This window comes from Cryptotermes secundus, unplaced genomic scaffold (genome assembly GCF_002891405.2).
Source record: "Cryptotermes secundus unplaced genomic scaffold, Csec_1.0 scaffold186, whole genome shotgun sequence".
Classification (NCBI taxonomy): domain Eukaryota; kingdom Metazoa; phylum Arthropoda; class Insecta; order Blattodea; family Kalotermitidae; genus Cryptotermes; species Cryptotermes secundus.
In genome coordinates, this window is record NW_019727393.1 from 295,062 (window position 1) to 316,688 (window position 21,627).

At 37.7% G+C, this 21,627-nt stretch overlaps 1 protein-coding gene across 4 annotated transcripts in view; it reads left to right on the forward strand.

The window, feature by feature from the left end:
* The window catches only part of LOC111864658 (probable cleavage and polyadenylation specificity factor subunit 2), a 23,805-nt gene extending 2,383 nt beyond the window's left edge, over nt 1-21,422 (forward strand). For 3 of the 4 annotated variants that reach the window (XM_023852053.2, XM_023852054.2, XM_023852055.2), the window contains exons 3-16: nt 511-670; nt 1,588-1,693; nt 3,664-3,909; nt 7,303-7,490; nt 8,403-8,525; nt 10,125-10,225; nt 12,329-12,484; nt 14,037-14,234; nt 15,309-15,394; nt 15,553-15,833; nt 16,502-16,664; nt 18,764-18,816; nt 19,250-19,387; nt 20,414-21,422. In XM_023852053.2, the coding sequence (XP_023707821.1) occupies nt 511-670; nt 1,588-1,693; nt 3,664-3,909; nt 7,303-7,490; nt 8,403-8,525; nt 10,125-10,225; nt 12,329-12,484; nt 14,037-14,234; nt 15,309-15,394; nt 15,553-15,833; nt 16,502-16,664; nt 18,764-18,816; nt 19,250-19,387; nt 20,414-20,506 (2,092 nt within the window). In that variant the 3' untranslated portion in view covers nt 20,507-21,422. The remainder of the gene's footprint in view (nt 1-510; nt 671-1,587; nt 1,694-3,663; nt 3,910-7,302; nt 7,491-8,402; nt 8,526-10,124; nt 10,226-12,328; nt 12,485-14,036; nt 14,235-15,308; nt 15,395-15,552; nt 15,834-16,501; nt 16,665-18,763; nt 18,817-19,249; nt 19,388-20,413) is intronic. The other variant, XM_023852056.2, reaches the window with a different exon arrangement.
* Nucleotides 21,423-21,627: the final 205 nt, after the last annotated feature.

Consider the following 21,627-nt stretch of genomic DNA (forward strand, 5'->3'; position numbering starts at 1 on the left):
GAGGAACGTATCGCCTCCATCTTCAGGGTAGAAGGAAAAATACAAGAAATCCGTAAGCGAAGAGACCGTGAGAACCGGTGGTCTGCTTTTACCGGTTCTCATGGTCTCTTCGCTTGCAGATTTCTTATATTTTTTCTTCTACCCTGAAGATGGAGGCGATACGTTCCTCTGAACCGTCGGTTAACACCACATATACACGGTGCCAAATCCCAGAAGACTGCTTTCTTCTTAGTCACCGCCGTGCAAACCCTCAAATCTTACACAATGTTTTGATTTGTTTTTTCTTGACAAGGAATCACTGTGGAGGGCTTATGTGTGGGTTTCATTTCACCTTGTATGTAAACATATATTTAATTAAAATAGTGGCCACGGAAACAGGCATTGCTTTTCTTCTTTGAAAGTGTTATCAACTTCATTCAAAATTATTCTTAGAATGAGTCTGCTGTATGTAGGTGGTTTAAGTGTTTGGTAGAACTCATTTCTTTATCTTGATTACATTATCTTTTGCAGATATATTCATCAGATTGATGCAGTCCTACTGTCATATCCTGACCCATTGCATCTGGGGGCTTTACCTTATCTTGTTGGCAAATGTGGACTCAATTGTTCAATTTATGCAACCATACCAGTATACAAGATGGGGCAGATGTTTATGTATGATCTATATCAGGTTAGTTTTGAAGGTAACGCTGTGACCCAAAAGTACTGTGTAAGTTGTAGAACAGCTGTACAGTAGAGTTGCATCAAACATTATAGTCATGCAGTTAATACTTGTGCTTTGTGTTTGGGAGGTTCCAAATTCAAATCGTGGCTGTATCATGCAGCCTGAAAGAGGATACGAACGTTAAACTAAGTACATTTCAGAGAATGTGTGGAACAGTAGATGAAGAACAGTGAGACAAAAAGACAAAGTACACAGTTACAATTACTCAAACACACATACGCATTGTTGTGACATAAGCAACAACAGAAGACGGCAGTTTCCTAGCTAAATAATTTTAACACTTGATGATGACCGCATAGATCTAAATGTGTAGTGATAAACTTTGAAAGTGAGTTCTAATAAAACTGCCTACTGAGGAGCTTCACAACTTTTACTCTTCACCAAGTGTAATTAGAATGATCAAGTCAAGGAGGATGAGATGAGCAGGACATGTAGCATTGGGTGCAAAGAGGAATGCATATAGGATATTGGTGGGAAAGCCAGAAGGAAAGAGACCACAGGGATGACCAAGATGTAGGTGGGTGGACAATATTAAAATGGATGGTATGGATTGGATAGATCTGGCTCAGGATAGGGACCAGTGGAGGGCTCTTGTGAACACGGTAATGAACCTTTGGGTTCCATAAAATGCTGGGAAATTCTTGAGTAGATGAAGAATTGGCAGCTCCTCCAGAAGGGCTCACCTCCATGAGTAAGTAAGTAAGTATTGAAAAATTAGGATTAACACCGATTTCAGAATCAGTGCAACTGAGTTATTGTATAAAATAATGAATTAAGGAGATTTTGCAGTTTTTATACAGTAAATCTGGAAGTTTCCTGGAGATCACTAACTCAGTGACATAATAGTACTTTTTCTGTTCCAGTCAAGACACAATATGGAGGAATTTGAATTGTTCACATTGGATGATGTTGATGCTGCATTTGACAAGATTATTCAGTTGAAATATAATCAGAGTGTTCCAATGAAAGGTATATTCTGTTATCTGGTATAAAGAAATTTATGGAATGTTGTTTTATGGTATTATCAATTTTTCTCTGCAAGTTCACATTTGTTTCATTCCTTCAGGTCTGTAATTTTTGGATTATTATACACTTACAACTTGCTATAATGCATTGTATTGTTCATGTTGTACTGAAGCCATATTAAAAGTATAACATAATTCTGCCAAAGGTATTGTAATGTGTTTGGGTGACTGGAAATGGGGTTCAGATTGTTAATTGTATTTATTAATAACCTACAGGTTAACTACAATTAATTATTACACTATTGCAGGTTTACACTAATTACACTCACTACATGCTAATCTTCTCAGTTTATCTGCAGTAGTTTTCATGTATTTATAGCATGGGAGCTATATGAGTCTCACTGAATTACACACTCCCAATCTCACTGCACTGTAGCACACATAAAGTCCTGATGTCACACAGTAAGTCTCCACTAGCTGACTTCTCAGCTATTACTCACAGTCACTGATTATTACTGACTGTCACACTAATAAAACCTTCAAATCACATGTTCAGGCCATCGTCTTCCCGTGGCTGTCTTGCATCAAACACTGACTGAGAACTGACCAACTCTGAGAGCTCACTTTGTGAACTGACTGACTTAGGAATTCCAGTCTCTCATATAAACCCTTGAACAGACAAGTGGAAAACACAGCTTGCTCCATCGTTTCATAATTGTCGTGCACCTACAGAGGTGTTGCTCAGCAATGTGTTGATTAGCTGCTGCCCGAGATGTGTTTACTGTAATGCTGCCTAGCAATGAGTGCAATATGGCTCGGTTTGGCACGGCACGGAGAAAACACTGCTTTCCTTATTGTTGCATATTCACCCTGTTTACAGATTTCTGTGGCTCAGCACTTCTTGCATGGCATAAATATGCCAGAGTATTAATCAGCATTTCTTCGCAGACTTTATTCAAGTTGCGATTGTCAGTCAAAATAAATTTGACTGTCTGCATCCATGTTCAATTCCTTTTCTGACACTGAACAGTTAATTGATTATCAGTTCTCACCATTTGAGTCACATTTGACTTTTGAATCAGTTCTTGGATTAGAAGAAATGACAGACTGTCATATTTTACCTCTTCCTTTCCTTCTTGACAACATCTGTTAACTTGAACAAAAACCTTTGCTCTAAATTTGAAAATTTGGCTAAATGTAATCCTTTAGGTACTTAAACAAGTAAATAGATTACTGCAGTTATAATGTTTCGATTTGACTGAATATCATTGGTGTTGTGAAGGAAGTCATTTCCAAAATATAATCCTCCATCTAACCAAAAGGTATTATGATAGAAAAGTAAGCTATTAAAAGCTAATGAACTCATACCACTTATATGAAGTGAATGCATTCATAGGACAGATAACTGAAATTGCATGAACAGTTGCCCAAGCAATTACTTTAATATTTAATGTTATAATAGTAAACAAGATGTCTTGTTTAATGTTTCCCAGTTCTGAAGTTTGTTACTCTTGATCAGTAATCAGTAAATGCTCATGATTTAAAGAAAATACCCAGATTTCTGGGAATTATGTCATTAACAGCTACATGCATCTTCATTATTTGTGACTACCTAGGCATCCAGAACTCCCCGTCATAGATCCAAATACCATACCATTCCGAAACAGTATAGTGTGAATGTGTTATCAAACATAAGCCATGGCAACCAGTAGCAGAGGACTCAAGTGTCAGGATTGCGCCACCTCATGTTTCTGTTTGGCATAGTTAGTTTTTACAACAGTGGCAGCTATCAAAACAAAACTGGTACAAAATCAAAATTATATATTTATCTAATAACTTCTGGCTTATGTTGTCATATGTTCAAACATGCACCTCCTCAACAGTGTTTTCATATGTCACAGACAATCAGCTCAGTTACTTTACTGTCAGAAATTGTGTTTGTAACAAATGTTTTGTGTTTTGCCTTGCTTTCAGGGAAGGGGTATGGTCTGACAGTCACTCCCCTCCCAGCTGGTCATATGATTGGTGGCACCATTTGGAAGATTGTGAAAGTTGGAGAAGAAGACATTGTGTATGCTGTTGATTTCAATCACAAGAAAGAGCGTCATTTGAATGGGTCTGAATTAGAGCGCCTGCAGAGGCCCTCTTTGGTCATTACAGATGCTTTTAATGCCACATACAAGCAAACAAGGAGACGAGCACGCGATGAGAAACTAATGAGTTTGTATTAGCTTTATATTTTTCGTAGCTGTTAACTGCTGGTGGAATGGGTTTAACCATTCCTGTAGTTGACCATGTTTGTTTTTCTTTCAAAATTTTACCTATATTTGCCACACATTATTTTCCATGTTTCCCTAAAACTATAATTTTAAAACTGCTAACCCTTAGGCAGATTTATGTGAGTACAAGAACCATCTGTTGAGGCCACCTGTGAAGTACTTTGAGTCAGTAGTATAGGGAAATATTTCCATCTTTTCCTTGTCTTTGTAAAATACCATATATATTGGCCTACAGGACAACTCTCTGAGCATAAAGGAAACCCCTTAAATGTAGGGGTTTTCTTGAGCACACAGCATAAAATATGAACCTTCAGTCCTTAAACATGGCATTTCACAACTGCTCTGCACAACTTCCACTGTAATTATTTCAAGTTAAATTAATTGGATTAATTATCATGGAGATTATAATAAAATGATGTGCGAACACTGTGAACTTGTCAGGATGAACAAGATACTGCATGCCATTTGCAAAAGCCAGAGCTAAGTCACGCTACAGTCCAAACAGCTACCAGTATGGTCATTACTAGCATAAGTGGTGTTGCATAATTGGCCAGTTCATGTTAGCCAAGCCAGTCATAACAAGCCTCAATCTCAGGTCTTTATTCTTGCATACTAGATTATATTCTCTAAAAGCTAAGAATATTACCATACTATGCAGCTAATTGTATAGTCATCTTATCTGGAGAATTATCCCAAAACTTAAAATTTTTACTTGAAAAGTCAGGGTTGTCTTATGTGCCACTTATTTTGAACACCAGGGTGTATGGTATTTACATGTACAACATTTCTTTTTAAAGATAACGAGGTACATAAACAAACTGGATTTTGCAGCACCAATAATTGTAAAGCCAGTGATGTGAAATTTTGAAGAGGGAGAATTTTTTATTTTGAATCTTTTATTTATTTATCTTCATTGTGTAACATTATCAGAGGTAACATTTGAACTGCATTTTCTATTGCAGTGCTTATGTCAGTAATTCTTAACCTCTTTGGTATTGCTACCTCTCAGGCTCAGCCAATAAAGCAAAATTACTCTTTCTTCTCCTCCTCCTCTAAATGGCAATAGACAGAAGAAAATACTGTATACACTGGGTCCATTATTCAGAAAATTAAAGCACATCATAGTAGCACTTCTCAGATTAATTTCTTAATGTGGAGGTTGATACTTCTTCTCGTTGCTTAGCTTAGAATGAGATTTTGTCACAGCTAATGGACATCTCAAGTCATAATGAAGGTTCATCTATTTCTTGCCGTCTTTTTAATATTGTCCATTGTAGAGAAGTTGTTTTCAAAGCAGTGTTTAGTGACAGACAGGATTAGAAGTTTGGGAGCTTTGTCAGAGAGAACAGGGTATTCTAAACCAGATGTTCACCAGAATGTTTCTGATTAGAGTTCCAAAAATCTGTTTTCCGTGTGTAATTTTCTTGCAGACCAAGAAATTATACTTCTACCTTCTTTGATTACTTTTTTTTTCTACTGTAAATGGCCTCACAATCTGTGCATTCTTGTCATGTTCTTCTGTACCTGGAAAGTATCTTCTCTGGATTCTGTTACTGACAGTGTCTTATGACATCATCAGCAAATGGATGTTTCTGTTTGGTTTCCTCAAATAGAATTGCCACTTCTAACCTCATAACTACACCTGCTTCAACCCTCTACAGGTGAATCTGGAACATACTGAAGAATCTAGGAACCTTGTCTTGAGGTGTGAGAATTTTTGCCAAATTTCCTTGTAATGAGGCGTTAGGCTAATTAATTCTGGTAAAACAATCTGCAAGGTGTGCCAGTATTTGAATGTATGGTCTGTTACTTTAAAAAATAATTCTTTCTCTCTAGCACATCTCTCTGTTGTGAGAAACATATACAGTAAAACTTGGTTATAGCAACATCGGTTTCTGCGACACCTTGTCTATTGCGTCAGATATTCAATAGTACGAACTAATTCCTCATAAAGCAACTGTTTTTATACCTTGCTTAGTACGACATGCACAAATGCATCAACCTCATATGTAACGTCATTTTCATTCCTGAATTTCTTTGATATAATGGGAAAGTTCGATGTGTCTGCCCACCCTCACTTTCTCTACTTGCTGACGTGACTGTCCTGGAAGAATACGACCGCGGGCTGCAAGAGGAGCGTGGGTTTTATGCGAAAACAAGGGTGTGGGGTGGGACTGCGTGAATAGTGCAAGAGGACGCGGCAGGTTGTTAACTGCATTCCTTTCCTAGAATCTCGTCTAACAGGACCTCACATTGTCTACTTACCCTATAGTGTTCCTGCCTAAACCCAGAGAAGTGCAGTAGCGAAAACATGGCAATGAAAAGGAAAGTTTTAAGCATTGAAGAGAAAGTTAAAGTGATTCGTGAAATATTGTGTGTATTGTCAGTGAAAAGCGCTGTAATATGTCTTTGATATTACACATTTGGGCAATTCCACGTTAATGTTACGTTAGTCTGTACTTAACTACGTATTTCACTAAAAAATGCAACATTTTAACTCGGTTTTTGGTAGATTTTTACGTGACTAACATAAGGCTACTGTGGAAGTGCCCATTTCGGTTACAACGACATTCGTTTATAACGACACTATTTTTAGGTCCCTTTGATAACGTTATAACCAAGTTCTACTGTATGTTTAATTCATATACACTGGGGGGCAGCCATGAGTCCTGTACTTGTGAGTAACTTGTAAGTAAGACATTCTCTGCACACCTATTTTGTGAGTCTGCATTAAAGTCCATCTATTGTTTTAGTTCGTCTTCATCAAAACCCAGGATTTTAAGAATTTTCCTTAATGGAAGAATATTTCCTTGAAATTATACTGCCCAATTGCATTTTCTATGTATTTGCTTTAGTGACATTTTGTGTATGTGTATGACAGAATACTGCTTAATTGATATTGTGCAATATTGCCTTTGGATATTTTCTAGCTCTTTATGGGATGGTGCAACAGGGTCAGTAGCGCTATTTATTATTCTGACTTGTAGATTTTTTGGAGTGTCAGTACTTTAAATACAGTGAATGATGTACATTATGTCTTTTGGATACTGAACTCTTATTCTCCTAATGTCTTTGGGATTTGACAGTGCTGAAGAAATTTCTAGTATCATCTCATGGTATAGCAGGTCTAATTTCAGCAGCAAAAGTATGGAAATACACAAAGGAAGGCATTTTAACTTGAAAGACCAGTCTTTATGGAAACGATTAAATGTAGCATTTGATTGTAGTAACATACATTCACCAACAACTTCAGGGCTTTGGGCTACAGTACTATTCAATATTTTATCTCCATATATTTGTGTATATTAGTGTTTGGTGTCATTGTGACTTGCAGCCAATATCCTGCAGACATTGAGGAGCAATGGAAATGTCCTGATCACAGTGGATACTGCAGGACGTGTTCTAGAATTGGCACACATGTTAGATCAGCTCTGGCGCAACAAGGACTCAGGTTTACTGGCATATTCTCTGGCACTGCTCAACAATGTCAGCTACAATGTTGTGGAGTTTGCTAAGTCACAGGTATTCATTTGTTGACATATACATTTAAATATTCATTGGGAAAATATTGTATGTGAACAATAAATTGATGCTTTGATAGATGTAACATAACATTGAAATAATGATGGAGCTTAAATGACAGAATTTAATCATTAAATTGAGAAATATTAAATATGTATTCTGCTGTATTTTGCATTTTCTAATATTCTCCAATTTCTTCATAATATGGCACAGCTGACCATTTTGGGATATATGCTGTGTGATGCTTATGTATAGAGCAAGAGAAGACTAAGTTATATCAATTTATATACGAGGGTTGTACTGAAAGTCATGAGAAGACTAAGTTATATCAATTTATATACGAGGGTTGTACTGAAAGTCATGAGCAACAATTTTTTGTAAAGTAACATGCTTTATTATTGACAAACCAAATACATCACTTCAATCTACAGACCTTTCTTTATTTTTCCACATAATCGCCACTTCTTTGTACACATTTCTCCCAGTGTTCTGGGAGTTTGAAAATTCCCCTTCCGTAAAATTCCGGTCCAGCCATCCGAATACACTGACACACTGCTCTCTGAATTGCCTCCCTTGCCTCAAAACATTATCCATGCAGCTGATCCTTCACAAATCTGAAAAGATGGTAGTCGTAGGGTGCCAGATCATTAGTTCAAGTTGTTGGCACTCCATTTTGAAGCTCCTAGGCTTATATCTCAGCCCCAACATTGGATATCTTGACAGGTTTTCTTCACTCTCCATGAAAGGATCTTCATTTTAGGCCACAACTGCTTCCTTCTACATCCTTAAGAGTTTATTATCACCAGTCATCCTACCAATTGACTATAGTCTGAGCTACTGACATCATCATTAAAAGACCATTAATAAATAACGTAGTACTGGTTTTATAGTGATTATCTGAATCAATTCCAGATTGAGTGGATGAGTGACAAACTAATGAGGACGTTTGAAGGGGCACGGAACAATCCATTCCAGTTCAAACATCTGCAGTTATGTCATAGTATTGCTGAACTAAGCAGAGTTCCTAGCCCAAAAGTAAGTAATGTTAAGATGTCATACATTTGCTATTGAAATTCAGTCATGTTGGGCATTATTTTTTGGGCAGTGTATACAGGGTGTTTCACAACTGGTCTGCCATATTTTGGGGGATGATTTTGGAGGTAACATCAGGTAAAAAAGAATGTTACCACAACACTGGCTCTGTTTCCAGCCATTAAGGACCTGCAGATATTTTAGGTGCACGCAGGAAAAAATAAATGAGAGTATTAAGTAGATGAATGCCAAATTTTTATGAGATACACCATACATGAATTGTTCGGAATGTTATATTGTATCAGATGGTTTCACAGTCTCATGTGCAGCACATCTTTCTATAAAACTTACTAAAAGTTATAGGCCGCACCATAGCTGAAGCGGTTAGTCACTGGCTTCCCACCGTGGTGGCCCGGCTTTGATCCCGGGTCTGGTCAAGTGGGATTTGTGGTGGAAAAAGTGGTGCTGGGGCGGGTTTTCTCCAAGTACTTTGGTTTCCCCTGCCAATCTTCATTCCACCAAATTCTCCATCATAATCACTTGGGGCAGGCTACAATAGGCCAATCAGTGGCCGCCGTGCCGAGTGGACCCAGTTGGACTCTACCCCCCACTAAGCGAAATACTAAAAGTTATTAACCTTAAAAGTTTTACATGTCATATAGATTTTAACTTATTAAAAGCTAGTCACAACATGTTTTGACATATAAGGTCATCATAAGATATTTTAAAATTATAAATGAGGAAACTGCTGTGTTTCTGTATCAAGGTTTTTTGGTTGTTACTATGCGGTCCCTTTTATGCACATGTATCTTTGAAGTGGCAGGTTGTTCTGCTGTTCTGTTGCATGTCCTTCTTGCTAATACGTTTGTTATGGTGTTTTTAATACACAGCCTTCCTTGTTTCTACCATAATTCACTGCCTGTTGCATCATGTCTGTGTGTTTTTGTATGTAAGCAGCTGCATACATAATTCAACATTAGAATTTCATTCTTAACTGTACTTTGGTTTTATAGACCATTTTTTATAACACTCCATGAAAAGAAGTGAAGCAGAGTTAGGCCTAGAAATCTAGAATTTATGGCACCAGCATGATTAGTACAGTTATTTCTGTAATGCTAATTCAAGTGAGCCATAAGTAACCAACTCCAAGGAGCTGAGTTCTGTGTGGCTGGAAGGATTAGGTAAATTGAAAAAATCTACTTCATTGGGATTCAAACCTGTGACCTTCCGGCTTGTAGTATAGTGCCTAAACCAGCTATGCTACTGCGTGCCCGTGAAGTTCTGTGATGATTTTGAAAATTTATTGAACTTTGAATTAATTTTATGTAGGTATTTTTAATTGCTAAATATGTGTAATATTCCAGTGGATTAATGTTTTGTGTCTCGGCTTGAGTATTCCTTGGTAATGAGGTACTTCAGTGGTTACCCCATGATAAGTTTTGCAAGAAATGTTACATCCCAGGTAGTAATATATGTGAAACTTGTGTGTTATTCAATGTGTAAGAATCTCTTTATAGAAGATGCATAATTTTATTTTTAAAACCTCTGCTTTTGCAATCCCTTTGTTGTTATGTTAATATGAACATTGCTGTGTATTTCCAGGTTGTGTTAGCAAGTACACCAGACATGGAGTGTGGGTTTTCTAGGGAATTATTTCTACAGTGGAGTTCAAATCCTCACAACAGTATTATCATCACAAACAGGTAACAGAGCATTTGGATACATGGGGATCTGCAGAGAATCATGGAATACGTGGAATGGTATAGTTATGGGCATTTCTAAAAAGGAAAGCACTGTAAATACACACACACACATATATATATATATCCACATGTGCATTCATGTATCTATCTGTGTGTGTGCGCATGGATGGAGGGTCCCATGTGTGTGCGTGAAGTGCATTTAGTTGAACATTCCGTTGTGTTTCAGTTAAATAAGTAATTATTGTTTTTTTGTGAAATTAATTCAGCTTGATTAAATCACTTAATGATTACATTAATGAATGAATTTTTAAATTCCTCAATTTTTAAATATTCTAACACAGTGATTATTTGCAAACTAAAAATTTAAATGTATGTTTGATGTCAGTGGGAATTAACATTAAGTATTGTAAAGTAAACTTGGAAATTATTCATAAAATTATATGCTAGAACAAATTGGATGTAGTAAAGGGATGTATATCTTTTTAATTACGCTATACGCTATGGTAAAAAGCTGCAGGAAGTAGAACAACCATGTAATGTGGAGAACACTGAATCGCAGGATATGTTGAAACAGGAGAAATTCAAAGGGAACATTTTGAAGTGGTTTCACCAGAATTATTCATCTATATATTTAGCTACCACAGGCCCAGTTAACTGTACAAACTGATTATTTTATATTCAGCTTAGGCATTAATGACTTGAACTTAGTATCAGGGCTGGTGCCATGACACAGGTGAACTAAGCAGTTGCCTGGGCTGGCACATTATACATACAAAACAAAAAGAAACAAAACTCCATGGTCTGTAGTCCGCAAGGAAAGTATACTGACTGAGCTACTGCCCCTTGTCAGCGAAGTTAGTGCCAACTTTTGCGGATAGAGGGTGTCATGTGGTCGGCCCAACCAATCCCCATGGCCGTTAATCTCAGTTTTTGGACTGAAGCTGTTGTTTACTTGAAATAACTCCACCATTATCCTCACGAGGCTGAGTGGACCCTGTTCCAGACCCACTACTCAGAAAATCTGGTAGTGCTGGGAATCGAACCTGGACCTCTGGATCTGTAGCCAGGAACTCTGACCACTAGAGCAACTATCTTTTTTTTGAAAATTAATTTTCTCTTCTCTTCTGTTTATATTGTAAACATAAGCACTTCCTGTCTGATGGGAATACTAATAACACCTAGCTCATCTCACCAAGACATTAGCAATAATAACAGCATTAACACAGTATTTGAAGATTCTAGAAAGCAAAGTATCTGCATTATAGACATAAATATTTCATTATCAGTAACTCCAGCAACAGTGGCTAGATTAGCCAGAGGTTTGCTTAAAGCTAAATACACCAGAGCAAATTTAGTTATTTACTTTTGAATTTCTTTTACACTCCTCCCCAGTTTGTTGTTCCATACCACATTTTATGAGGGAGAGTTAGTAAATTGGTCACCAATGGATATAAAACGTAAAACATGTGATATTTGAACATGGAAAATATTTATTTCTTGACATGTTCTCCAACAATATTGATACACTTGTCCCACATCTTTATTAGTGTGTCAAAATCAGCATGGAAATCTTTGGACTGTTGTCTCAGTCACTTCTGCACCTGTTCGGGCATCATTTGCGACTTTCAACCATCCTTGAGAGAATTTATCAACCCAGTTGTGAATCACTTTACATGATAAAACACTTCCCACCATAAACAGGAAATATTTTGTAATGAATATCCTTTGCATTGAGTCCTTTTGCCCACAGAAGACACAACAGAATGCTGCTGTTTGGTAGCTAACTCCTCAAGCATGGTCACCATTTTGACTACTGAAACCAGCCTCTGAACATGTATATGCGTATCTACTACATAGAGTGTCATGAAGCTGGACTGTACTGCTACATAGTGATACACATAGGAAACCTATTGTATCAGTTACAACTGTTGTACTTCCATTTGTGACCTATTTACCGACTCTTTTTTGTAATAATTAGACCTCTTGAAGTTTGCAGTAGTGAGGTGCTGGAAGAATTTGTATTCAGCAATACAGAATTTTTGAAGCAAGAATTTGGGGGGTTTTTATTGATTAATATTTGTTGATATTCGTTATATAATATAGGACATCGCCTGGAACACTGGCTCGTCAGTTAATTGAAAATGGTGGAAATGTTCCCTTAAACCTTGAGATACGCCGACGTGTAAGATTAGAGGGTGCTGAGCTAGAGGAGTACCAACGGAAGGAAAGAGAAAACAAAGAAAAGAGCCAGGAGAAAAAGTGAGTAAGGTGACGGTAGTTAAGTATAATATTACATGGTTACACACACTGAAACCATGAAAAAGGTCTGTTTGAACATGTGTCCAAAATGGTCACATTTCAGAGCTTTGAATTTTAGAATGTTCAAGGACAACAGCATGACAAGCACTTCCTAAGTTATTCTGAATGTATCAGAGTGGTAAGTGTTTGATGCACTGTCTATCCATCTCCAGACAGAGTTCAGCACAATGCCTCACGGAATGCCATAACTAGGTCAGGTGAGCATGAGGTCCATTTAGTAGACCGACCTCAACCTGTCTGCTTCTCACCGAATGCTCGATTTCAGTGTTGTCTAGTATAATCGAAGAAATGTGCGAGATCCCCATTGTGCATGAACCACACATGATTTCTTATTCATATTCTTCAAGGAATGCATCCCGTTGTGTTATCCTATACTTCGTTATTGTTTTCCATCTCAGCAGAACTATCAAAAGCACATTCATATTGAAGGCAAAAGTAAAAAAGTAAAGCTATCCCCTTAACAGGCCGTGGAGGCCCAAATAGGATTGTGAGATGTTGAGGCTCCCACATTTTCTAGACAGTCAGCTCACAGATGGCGGTAAGGTTGTCAGCCTTATGCGCCAGCTGCCCTTTACCCCCTGGAATATTCCTGGTACTCATTTCCGTTAGAGGATGAGTCGACCCCAGGGCCATCTGCTGTTGTCTTGCTAGGCTTACTGCAAATTCAGATTTCTTAGCCATTTTTTCAGAGTTCATGTCAGATACTTGCCTGTAACATGATTCTTTCATGCTAAGTTATGGCACAGTGATGTTAAATGGTGACACAGTGGTCTAAAATAGACCACAACAACTTAATTTCAGATTTGGAGCTATTCAGTTTTATTAACATATACCATCATTTATTCTGAGCCATTGAATATGATAATAGAAGCATATAAATATTTACCTTAGATTTGCCCGTCATGTTGAACCAGGTATAGTTCATCCTTAGTGGCTGTCATGTTGCATAAGCTGTTGTTGTTTACAAAAAATACACAGTAAAACCCCCGTTTAAGGGTTCTCTTTGTAGCAGTTGATGTGAATGCAAAACTGAAGAAAACGCTTAAATGGGGGTAATATAATGCGAAGTTTATAACGTGAGATTATTGAAATTGAACATTAAATGAAGGAAGACCTGAAATTAAGGAACATCAAATGGATTTTCAGTTTACAGTCATATGGCACATTAAGTTAACTGCCGTCATATGAATCTATGTCTACTTTTTTATTTGCTGAAACCCTAAAATTTCTGTAAATACCTTTTTTTTAAAAACTGTCACAGGGTTATAAGTAGCAGACTTCTTATTGTTGCTTCATATTCTGATGACATAATGTATGACATTATGATTACTTTTGCAGTATTCTTACGTATTCTGCCATATCTCACTTGAAGGTACATGATTTGAACAGTTGGTATGATGCTGTAAAATAACCAGTAATCAGTAATCTGTTCACCTGTGTCCTGTTTCTATTTAGAATATTTTCCCTCCTAATAATTGTCTTATTTATATAGTGAAGACTTAGACATGAGTGATGAGTCAGAGGATGAAATGGACTCTCTCAGTTCCGTGGCTAAGGGCAAGCATGACCTTTTGGTTAAAGCAGAAACCAAGGTGCAGACTGGTTTCTTCAAAAGCAATAAGAAACAGTATCCCATGTTTCCATTTTTTGAAGAGAAAGTGAAGTTTGATGAGTATGGAGAAATTATAAGGTAAGAACATTTATGTATCGTTCATAGAAACGACAGAGTGGCCGCTTTGCTTAAGCACATGTTGAAGGTGTATAGGAGAATAAAAGTAAAGCTTAGTGCATTCTTAGCTTAGGCACTTGATGCAGATGAGTGCTTAGCTTTGTGTTCTGGCAACCGAGGAGAGAGCCTGTCGTACTAATTGGACAGAATAGTGGCTGGGCCTCAGAGCCAGTCTTTTATGTGGTGGAAAGAGGAGAAATTTACTCCAAAAGTAAATTTTGAGGTGACAGATAAAAGATGTTGAATGTGTTTAATAAAGTGCCAAAACGAAGATGGTTTGAACCTTACTTTCAACAATTCTTGGGTCTTGGATGTTGTACATAAAAGGAATTTCAGTGTTTATGTAATTTTTATTTACATTTGAACAGTAATGATTACTGTTTTGAGTAGGTGCAAATGGGGAAATGAAGCTTTGAATTCTATAGAAATGGATTTGTTTTTGTCAGCAGACCAATTATCAACTTTTCAATAAGGTTTCTACACCTTAGGGTTACTCAGTTTACCTGTTATTGCTGTAGAGTCATCTATAGCAATGGTTCTCATCCTTTATCAGACCGCGGCCCAGTAAATTCATTTTTCTATAAGACGAGGGCCCGGTATAACTGATGCCAAGGCCCAGTATCGGACCGTGGCCCGGGGGTTGAGAAACACTGATCTATAGAACATTGTTTAATTTGTTATTGTTCAGTCTTCTATAGCACATTAGTTTATTTGTTATTGAGTCATATATAGAACTTTATTTAGTTTGTTGTTGGTGAATTGTCTATAGAAATTTAATTTGTTTATTTGATATTGTTCTTGAGCCATCTATAGAACATTAATTTGTTTTTATAGTCATCTGTAGAACTTATTTAATTTATATGTTGCTGTTAAATCATGTGTAGAACATTATTTAGTTTATTTGTTATTATTGTTATTTAATTTATTTGTTACTTTTTTGTTGAATCATCTGTAACTCATAGTGTATCATAAATTTGGCCTCATACTATATCAGTCAAGAGTTTTAAAAGTATTTTATAATATTATCATTTTCAGGCCAGAAGATTACAAAATGGTAGATTCAAACCCTGAAGCTGAAGACAACAAAGAAAATGTTGATCTGAAAGAGGAAGAAATTACAGGTAAGTTTTTAAAATGTTGTGAGAATTTTGTAGTTGAATATACTTAATTTACTGTTCAGGTTTTATTTTTCTGATTCAAACTTGCTTCTTTTCTGAAATTCAAGTTATTTTATACTTCCAATATAGTCAGAAAAATTGGAATGTGATATATTTTTCAGCAGCCGACATCACAGAAGTTCCAACGAAATGCATCTCAGTGACGAAGACAGTGCGTGTAATGGCCCAAGTGCAGTATATTGATTTTGAAGGTCGTTCAGATGGTGAATCACTGCAGAAGATCTTGGAACAGTTGCACCCTCGGAGACTAATTCTTGTGCGAGGCACACCAGACAGCACACATGCTATGTTGAATCACTGTCGCCAGTGGAATGGTGTTCGTGTGTTTGCCCCATCTCGTGGTGAAGTGGTTGATGCAACCACTGAGACATACATTTATCAGGTAGAGTGTCCAACCGTTATATTGCCATGAATGTAAATGTGTTAAAAATGAGAAAAATGCTGCTTATGACTGAAATGGTTGCGATAGCAGGGTCCACATCTCATTCTGACTTCACTGTGGTGGAAGCCTCATTGCATCTGGTAAGAAAGCTCCTACTGAAGAGAACCCAGGAGTTAACCAGTTACATCCTTCTCCAGTCCTTCATATCCTGCCTCTCTTAATGTTATCATCTCAGTGAGCTCTCAACTTTCTAAGTGGATATTTTCTAAAAGGTTTTCCCACCAGAATTGCGTATGCATCCCCTTCCCCCCACCTGCTAGCATTCATCGGTGGCCCCTGCTTTCTTCTTCAGTTTCATAATCATTTTTACACATACAGTAGAACTCCTTAGATGAGTGATCAGCCAATTGCAAGGCCACTACCTGTACACAGGACAACACAAACACAAAATAAACATACACACACACACACACACACACACAGAGACATCCATGCTGAAAGTGGGATTTGAACCCACAATCCTGTTGTTGAAGTGAGCAAAGACAGTTCATGACTGCATGACCTCTGTGATTGGCATCATTATAAAACAGCTGTTCTAAATGCTTATGTTTCGATGACTGTCAGTGCTGCCTCTGTATTTATATTGTGATGTATTGGTGTTCTGACAGGTAAGACTGACTGATGCACTTGTTTCTGCACTTGAACTGAAGAAAGGTAAAGAGGCTGAATTGGCTTGGCTTGATGCTCAGATTGTGGTACGAGACATGTCTAAAGATGCCAAGCCCGTTACCATGGATGTGGATGATATTGACAAAGAAGAAGAGGAGAAGGGTATGAATGAGTGATTTTCTAAGTTATTGACAGCATCGTTGAAGAAACTGCAAACAAATTTGTTGTTTGTAAGTTTTGAGGTTTTCACGGCGATGACTATGAAGAAAGTCTCCTGGGTTTAGGCACCGTGTATTCTTCATTTTGGCCGACGTTTCGGAGGAACGTATCGCCTCCATCTTCAGAGCAGTTGAATGGCTTGGAATGCAGAGAGCAGTAGCTGTAGTGACAGGAAGTGAAAGGCGCTGCTTATATACGAAGTAGGTGGTTAGGGAGAACGGACCAATAGGAGCAGTGGAGAGCGATTAAGGCCATATATGATGTTGTGTGCTAAGGGAGGGGGGGGTGGAACGGCCAGCGAATCCAGGAAACTTGAGGTCAATAGCACTAGGAAGTTGCGGTAGACAAGAAGAACCGGTTGGTTGGGGACAGGCTATTGACTTAAATGACATTATTACAGGGGACAGGCTACTGACGTCAATGACATTGCATACCCTGATGTCTTCATATTAAAATTGTCATTTTAATGCAGGAGTTAGACGTGCATAGAGAAAACGCACCTGAAGATGGCACATTAGTGCTGAAACATGTAGTGCAAAAGAGAAGAGTGGAGTGAAAAAGTGTATGCATTGTAAGACGGTTGGCATAAATCATGGACAAGAGAAAATTACTTTGTTCCTGCTGGGATTCAATCCCCAATTCGTTGGATATCCAGCCCATAGTCTTGTCGTTTACTGACTGATTCATCCTAGTTTTTGGTTAATGCTGGTTAGGTAATTAATAGACCTTTATTCAGATAATCATGTAAAACACAAGTGCTGTATACTCATAAGATGCGGAGTTCTCTTAGCATTAAAGCGGGTAGTTCATGTAGAGATCAATGTGCATTAACAGATAAATAGTGTGGCCCTGTATCAGTTTCCATTCATTCATACATAGTACAGGGAAATTATTATCACGTGATAAGTGATGATAGACTAGGTTTGGATTGATAATCAGATTTATTGAACTTTTCAACAGCTTGTAACTAAAAATAACTACAACAGTCTCACTGAGTTACATTCTCCAAAGATCAGTGTAATTAACTGCAGCACACATCAAGTCTTCTCAGTCTTCATGAGCTGTTGCTTGGTAGCAGCTTCCAGTGGTGAACATTTGCTTCCTCTAGGTTTCCAAACTGTCCACAGCCTCAGCTATCAGCTTCACACTTCTCACAACTGCAACTCTCAACTGACTCAACCGATTCAACAAGAACTTAGAGTCAGAGTCAGATTCAGAGTTATTTTACAACTGGCAATCATTTTGTTTTGGCGCTAAGCTCCTTGAGACCCACGACCAGTATTTTTTTTTTCTTTTTCAACTGAACCCTTGCGGTTATAGTCCCCATGTAACATCCTCTTTGACAAGAGGCTGGGTCTGTTTTTCGCAATTGCTGCTGGCCCACTCCAGTGCATTCATTCTCAGGTCCAAGTCCCAGGGGACTCATGACCATATTTTACTGTCTCAGACTCGAGACTCCCCCAACCTGGAGGGCCAGGCCCCCATATTTATACCGCACAGGAACATGTTAGTCCAGTTATACCCCAGGCACTGTGTTCTCTTTTTGTCACCTACTACAACTCACAGGGCTATGGTTGAGGTATTTGAACCTGCTGGGTAAACAATGTGTGCACAGAGTTGTTCCCTATGAATGGCTGTTATACTGTCACCTCTTTTTACAGCAGTTTCTTGCCAGTGTGTCTGCATGTCACATTTTTACAATCATAAAATAAGATTATTATAATAATTTATACGAAACTTCTTGAACTTATCAACCAAACAATACCGTAATGCCATATAGTCTGTTGATAGTCAACTGACATTTTGGAGGAACATGTTGCCTCCATCTTTAGGGTTAAATAATAAGCCAGACAAGAAACCAGCCTGAAGCAGAGGCAAGCAGAGCTCTGTTTGACAACTGCTTCACGCTGTTTACTTGATGTCCCACTTCCTCTTCCTCCCTCTTCCTTCATGATTTCAACAACCAAATGAACAATCGATCAGTTACTCAAGCGAATGAACAGAGAAATAAGCAGTAATAATGTAATTTATGTTTCTTCCAGGCAAAATGGAGATAGATCAGATTTACACACTGGAGCCATTGCCTCTGAATCAGGTAAGTGGTTACATGTTTTAATTTGAGGATTTAAGATGACTGGAATTTAATACAGTGAATTTTTAGTAGAATGTTTAGTATCCATACTGCTATCTCATTATTTTGTGAGAAGTTGATAGAGTTCATCCTCTCTTTGTGGACATATGGGTCAATGTGCTAGTTAGGTAAGGAGAATATAGCATGGTTAAGCATAAATATCTCTTCTTATATGTCATTTGCACTAAGAAAAGATAGTGTTTTTGTAGTCAACATAAGTAGTGGCCGGTTAAATGTTTGGGCATAATGATCCCAACTTGCAGCATGCAGCATAGTGTTCATAATGAAGGTACTATGAATGGTTTTCACTGCAGAAATAACCAGAAACATGAAATGAAATTTCTTGCAGTCTGTGTGAGTACAAAAGGGCAGTTACTTTGGTATTCTGTTGTTATAGGTTGTTGGTCATCAGACTGCATTTATAAATGAACTGAAGCTGTCAGACTTCAGGCAGGTTCTAAACAAGAATAGTATTCCTTCAGAATTCTCAGGGGGTGTTCTGTGGTGTTGTAATGGAACTATCGCTCTTCGACGGGTAAGTTTTGGAACGCTATGTTTCTCTCTGTGGTTAAGTTTATTGATAACTCTCTAGACTTGTGTTTGGGTGGTACCAGGCTCAAATATTGATCATGTTACTGACTGTCCTGATGAATTTGTTGTGGTTTTAATGTTTCTCCAGGAACATTCTATGGTAGTATTTTCAAATAGATGATGCTTACTTCCTTTCCTACCTCCCATTCATGATCATCACTATGTAACATCTCTAACTGAACAGTGTTATTAAATAATATCCTCTGGGAGGGTTGAGAGAAGGACTCTTTTCCTGGGGTAAAGTGGATGGAGCTGTGACCTCCATCTTCTTTGCATGTCTAGAGTGTGTATAGCTTTACCTTCAAAGCATGATTTGTAGGCTAATAGGCAGCTTCATTTTTATGACTCAAACAGAATGAAACACTGCACATGCATCAGTCAAGTGTCTGACACATTCTGTGCAAATATCTTTGTGCAAAAGGATACTGGCTACAGCTGTTGACTTCTGAGGTCTCCTGACAAAATTTTCTCACACACACTCAACAGTCTTGGCTAATGACTGTAGCAGCCTGTTCCTTTTCCAGTGCACAGGCAGCCACTCTGCTGGAATTTCTTGTACCACTCATCAATTGTTTTACTCATGGGTGGTTCTGTGTGGTACTTGGTCCGAAACCCATGTTGTGACATCACAATTGACTCGGTTTTGGCAAATTCCAAGACACAAAACACTTTCTTATCCTCTGACCTCATCATGTTTTGTCATGACTGCCCCCTAACAATGAAACCTCTAAGTATGCCATGGCGCCGATTACCCAAACAAACTTGGAGAGATTCTCTACCTACTGATATGCTACTTTCTGCTGTGTCTGTCTTGGTTAGTGTGCTGCTGAGTTCAGAAGTTCCAGAGGGACTTATGAACTATTCTGTGTAATCTCTGCAGTGCTATTTAATAATTTAAGACACAGTTATTCAGACCGGACTGCATTGTAAAACTTGTGAAACTTGATTGAAATTATTGTATCTTTTACAGCATGAAGCTGGAAGAGTAATCCTTGAAGGCTGTTTATCTGAAGATTATTATCGGGTACGGGAGTTGTTATATGATCAGTATGCCATTGTCTGAATGTGCACTACTCCCACATTCAATTATTCATTATGCAGTAGCTTCATGAAGAAGACTATGTCAGCCACTGTGGACCTTGCTGATGATAAAACATGTACTGTGGTGATATGCAGATCCGTGACTGTTTTGCAAATGTGGGATGTTGTGAAGTGATTCCGCCATCAGATATTTTGATTGTGGATGGAATATTTGTATTGAAGTTACTGAAACTTTTGGAAATATTACATTTTTGGGACAGACGTAACACTTGGGAATTAGAAATGATAATATGTAGTGAAAGTTTAATGCAACCAGCATGGCAGTGTGGCAGGTATCTTATATTTCATACAAAGGATTTGCTTATATTTTGTATAATGAGAAACTGGAAACTCTTTGTTTGCTTGAGTTGGATTCTTTTCTTTCTGTGAAAGAAGGTTCTTTGCATTCCATTGCACAGGATTATTGTAATATACCAATGGAAAGTGGACAACATTATTTTTGTAGCTTATACTTATGGCAAAACAGTACGGGCACGTTGGTCACATTTTTCACGAAGTTATGTGTTGCTCAAAATATTATCAATGGGCATTTTCATTGAAGTGTTAATCAGTGAATCACATGGTGGCTATGTTGGCATAGTGTTTTGCTACATCCAGTTTAATCACCTTTTCCATGAAAATTATGCATATGCATCAATTGAAATTCTGTGAGGGGGGGGGATTTTTGCCTGAATGTTCATCAAGGAATTGCAAAGTGGAGTGTATAGGCATGAATATCCATACCGTGTTGCCACATTTCATTCAACTGCAGTCACACTTTCCATGAAAATTATGTGTTGGTTGATCTGTTATTAAGGAATATTTTTTGTCTTAGTGTCAATCAATGATTTGTGTGCTTGAGTATATAAGCATAAAATCCATACCGTGTTGTCACATTACATTTCTTTTTAATCACATTTCTAACAAAAATTTTACATGGGCTGAATTGTTATCAAGGAACATTTTCATGTGAATTTTAATCAAGGATTCTTATGGTTCAGTACATAAGCATGAAGTTCATACTATGTTACCACATGCATTTATTTCTAATCACATTTTTCACTTAAATTATGCGTCGGTTGAAATATTATTGTGGAACGTTTT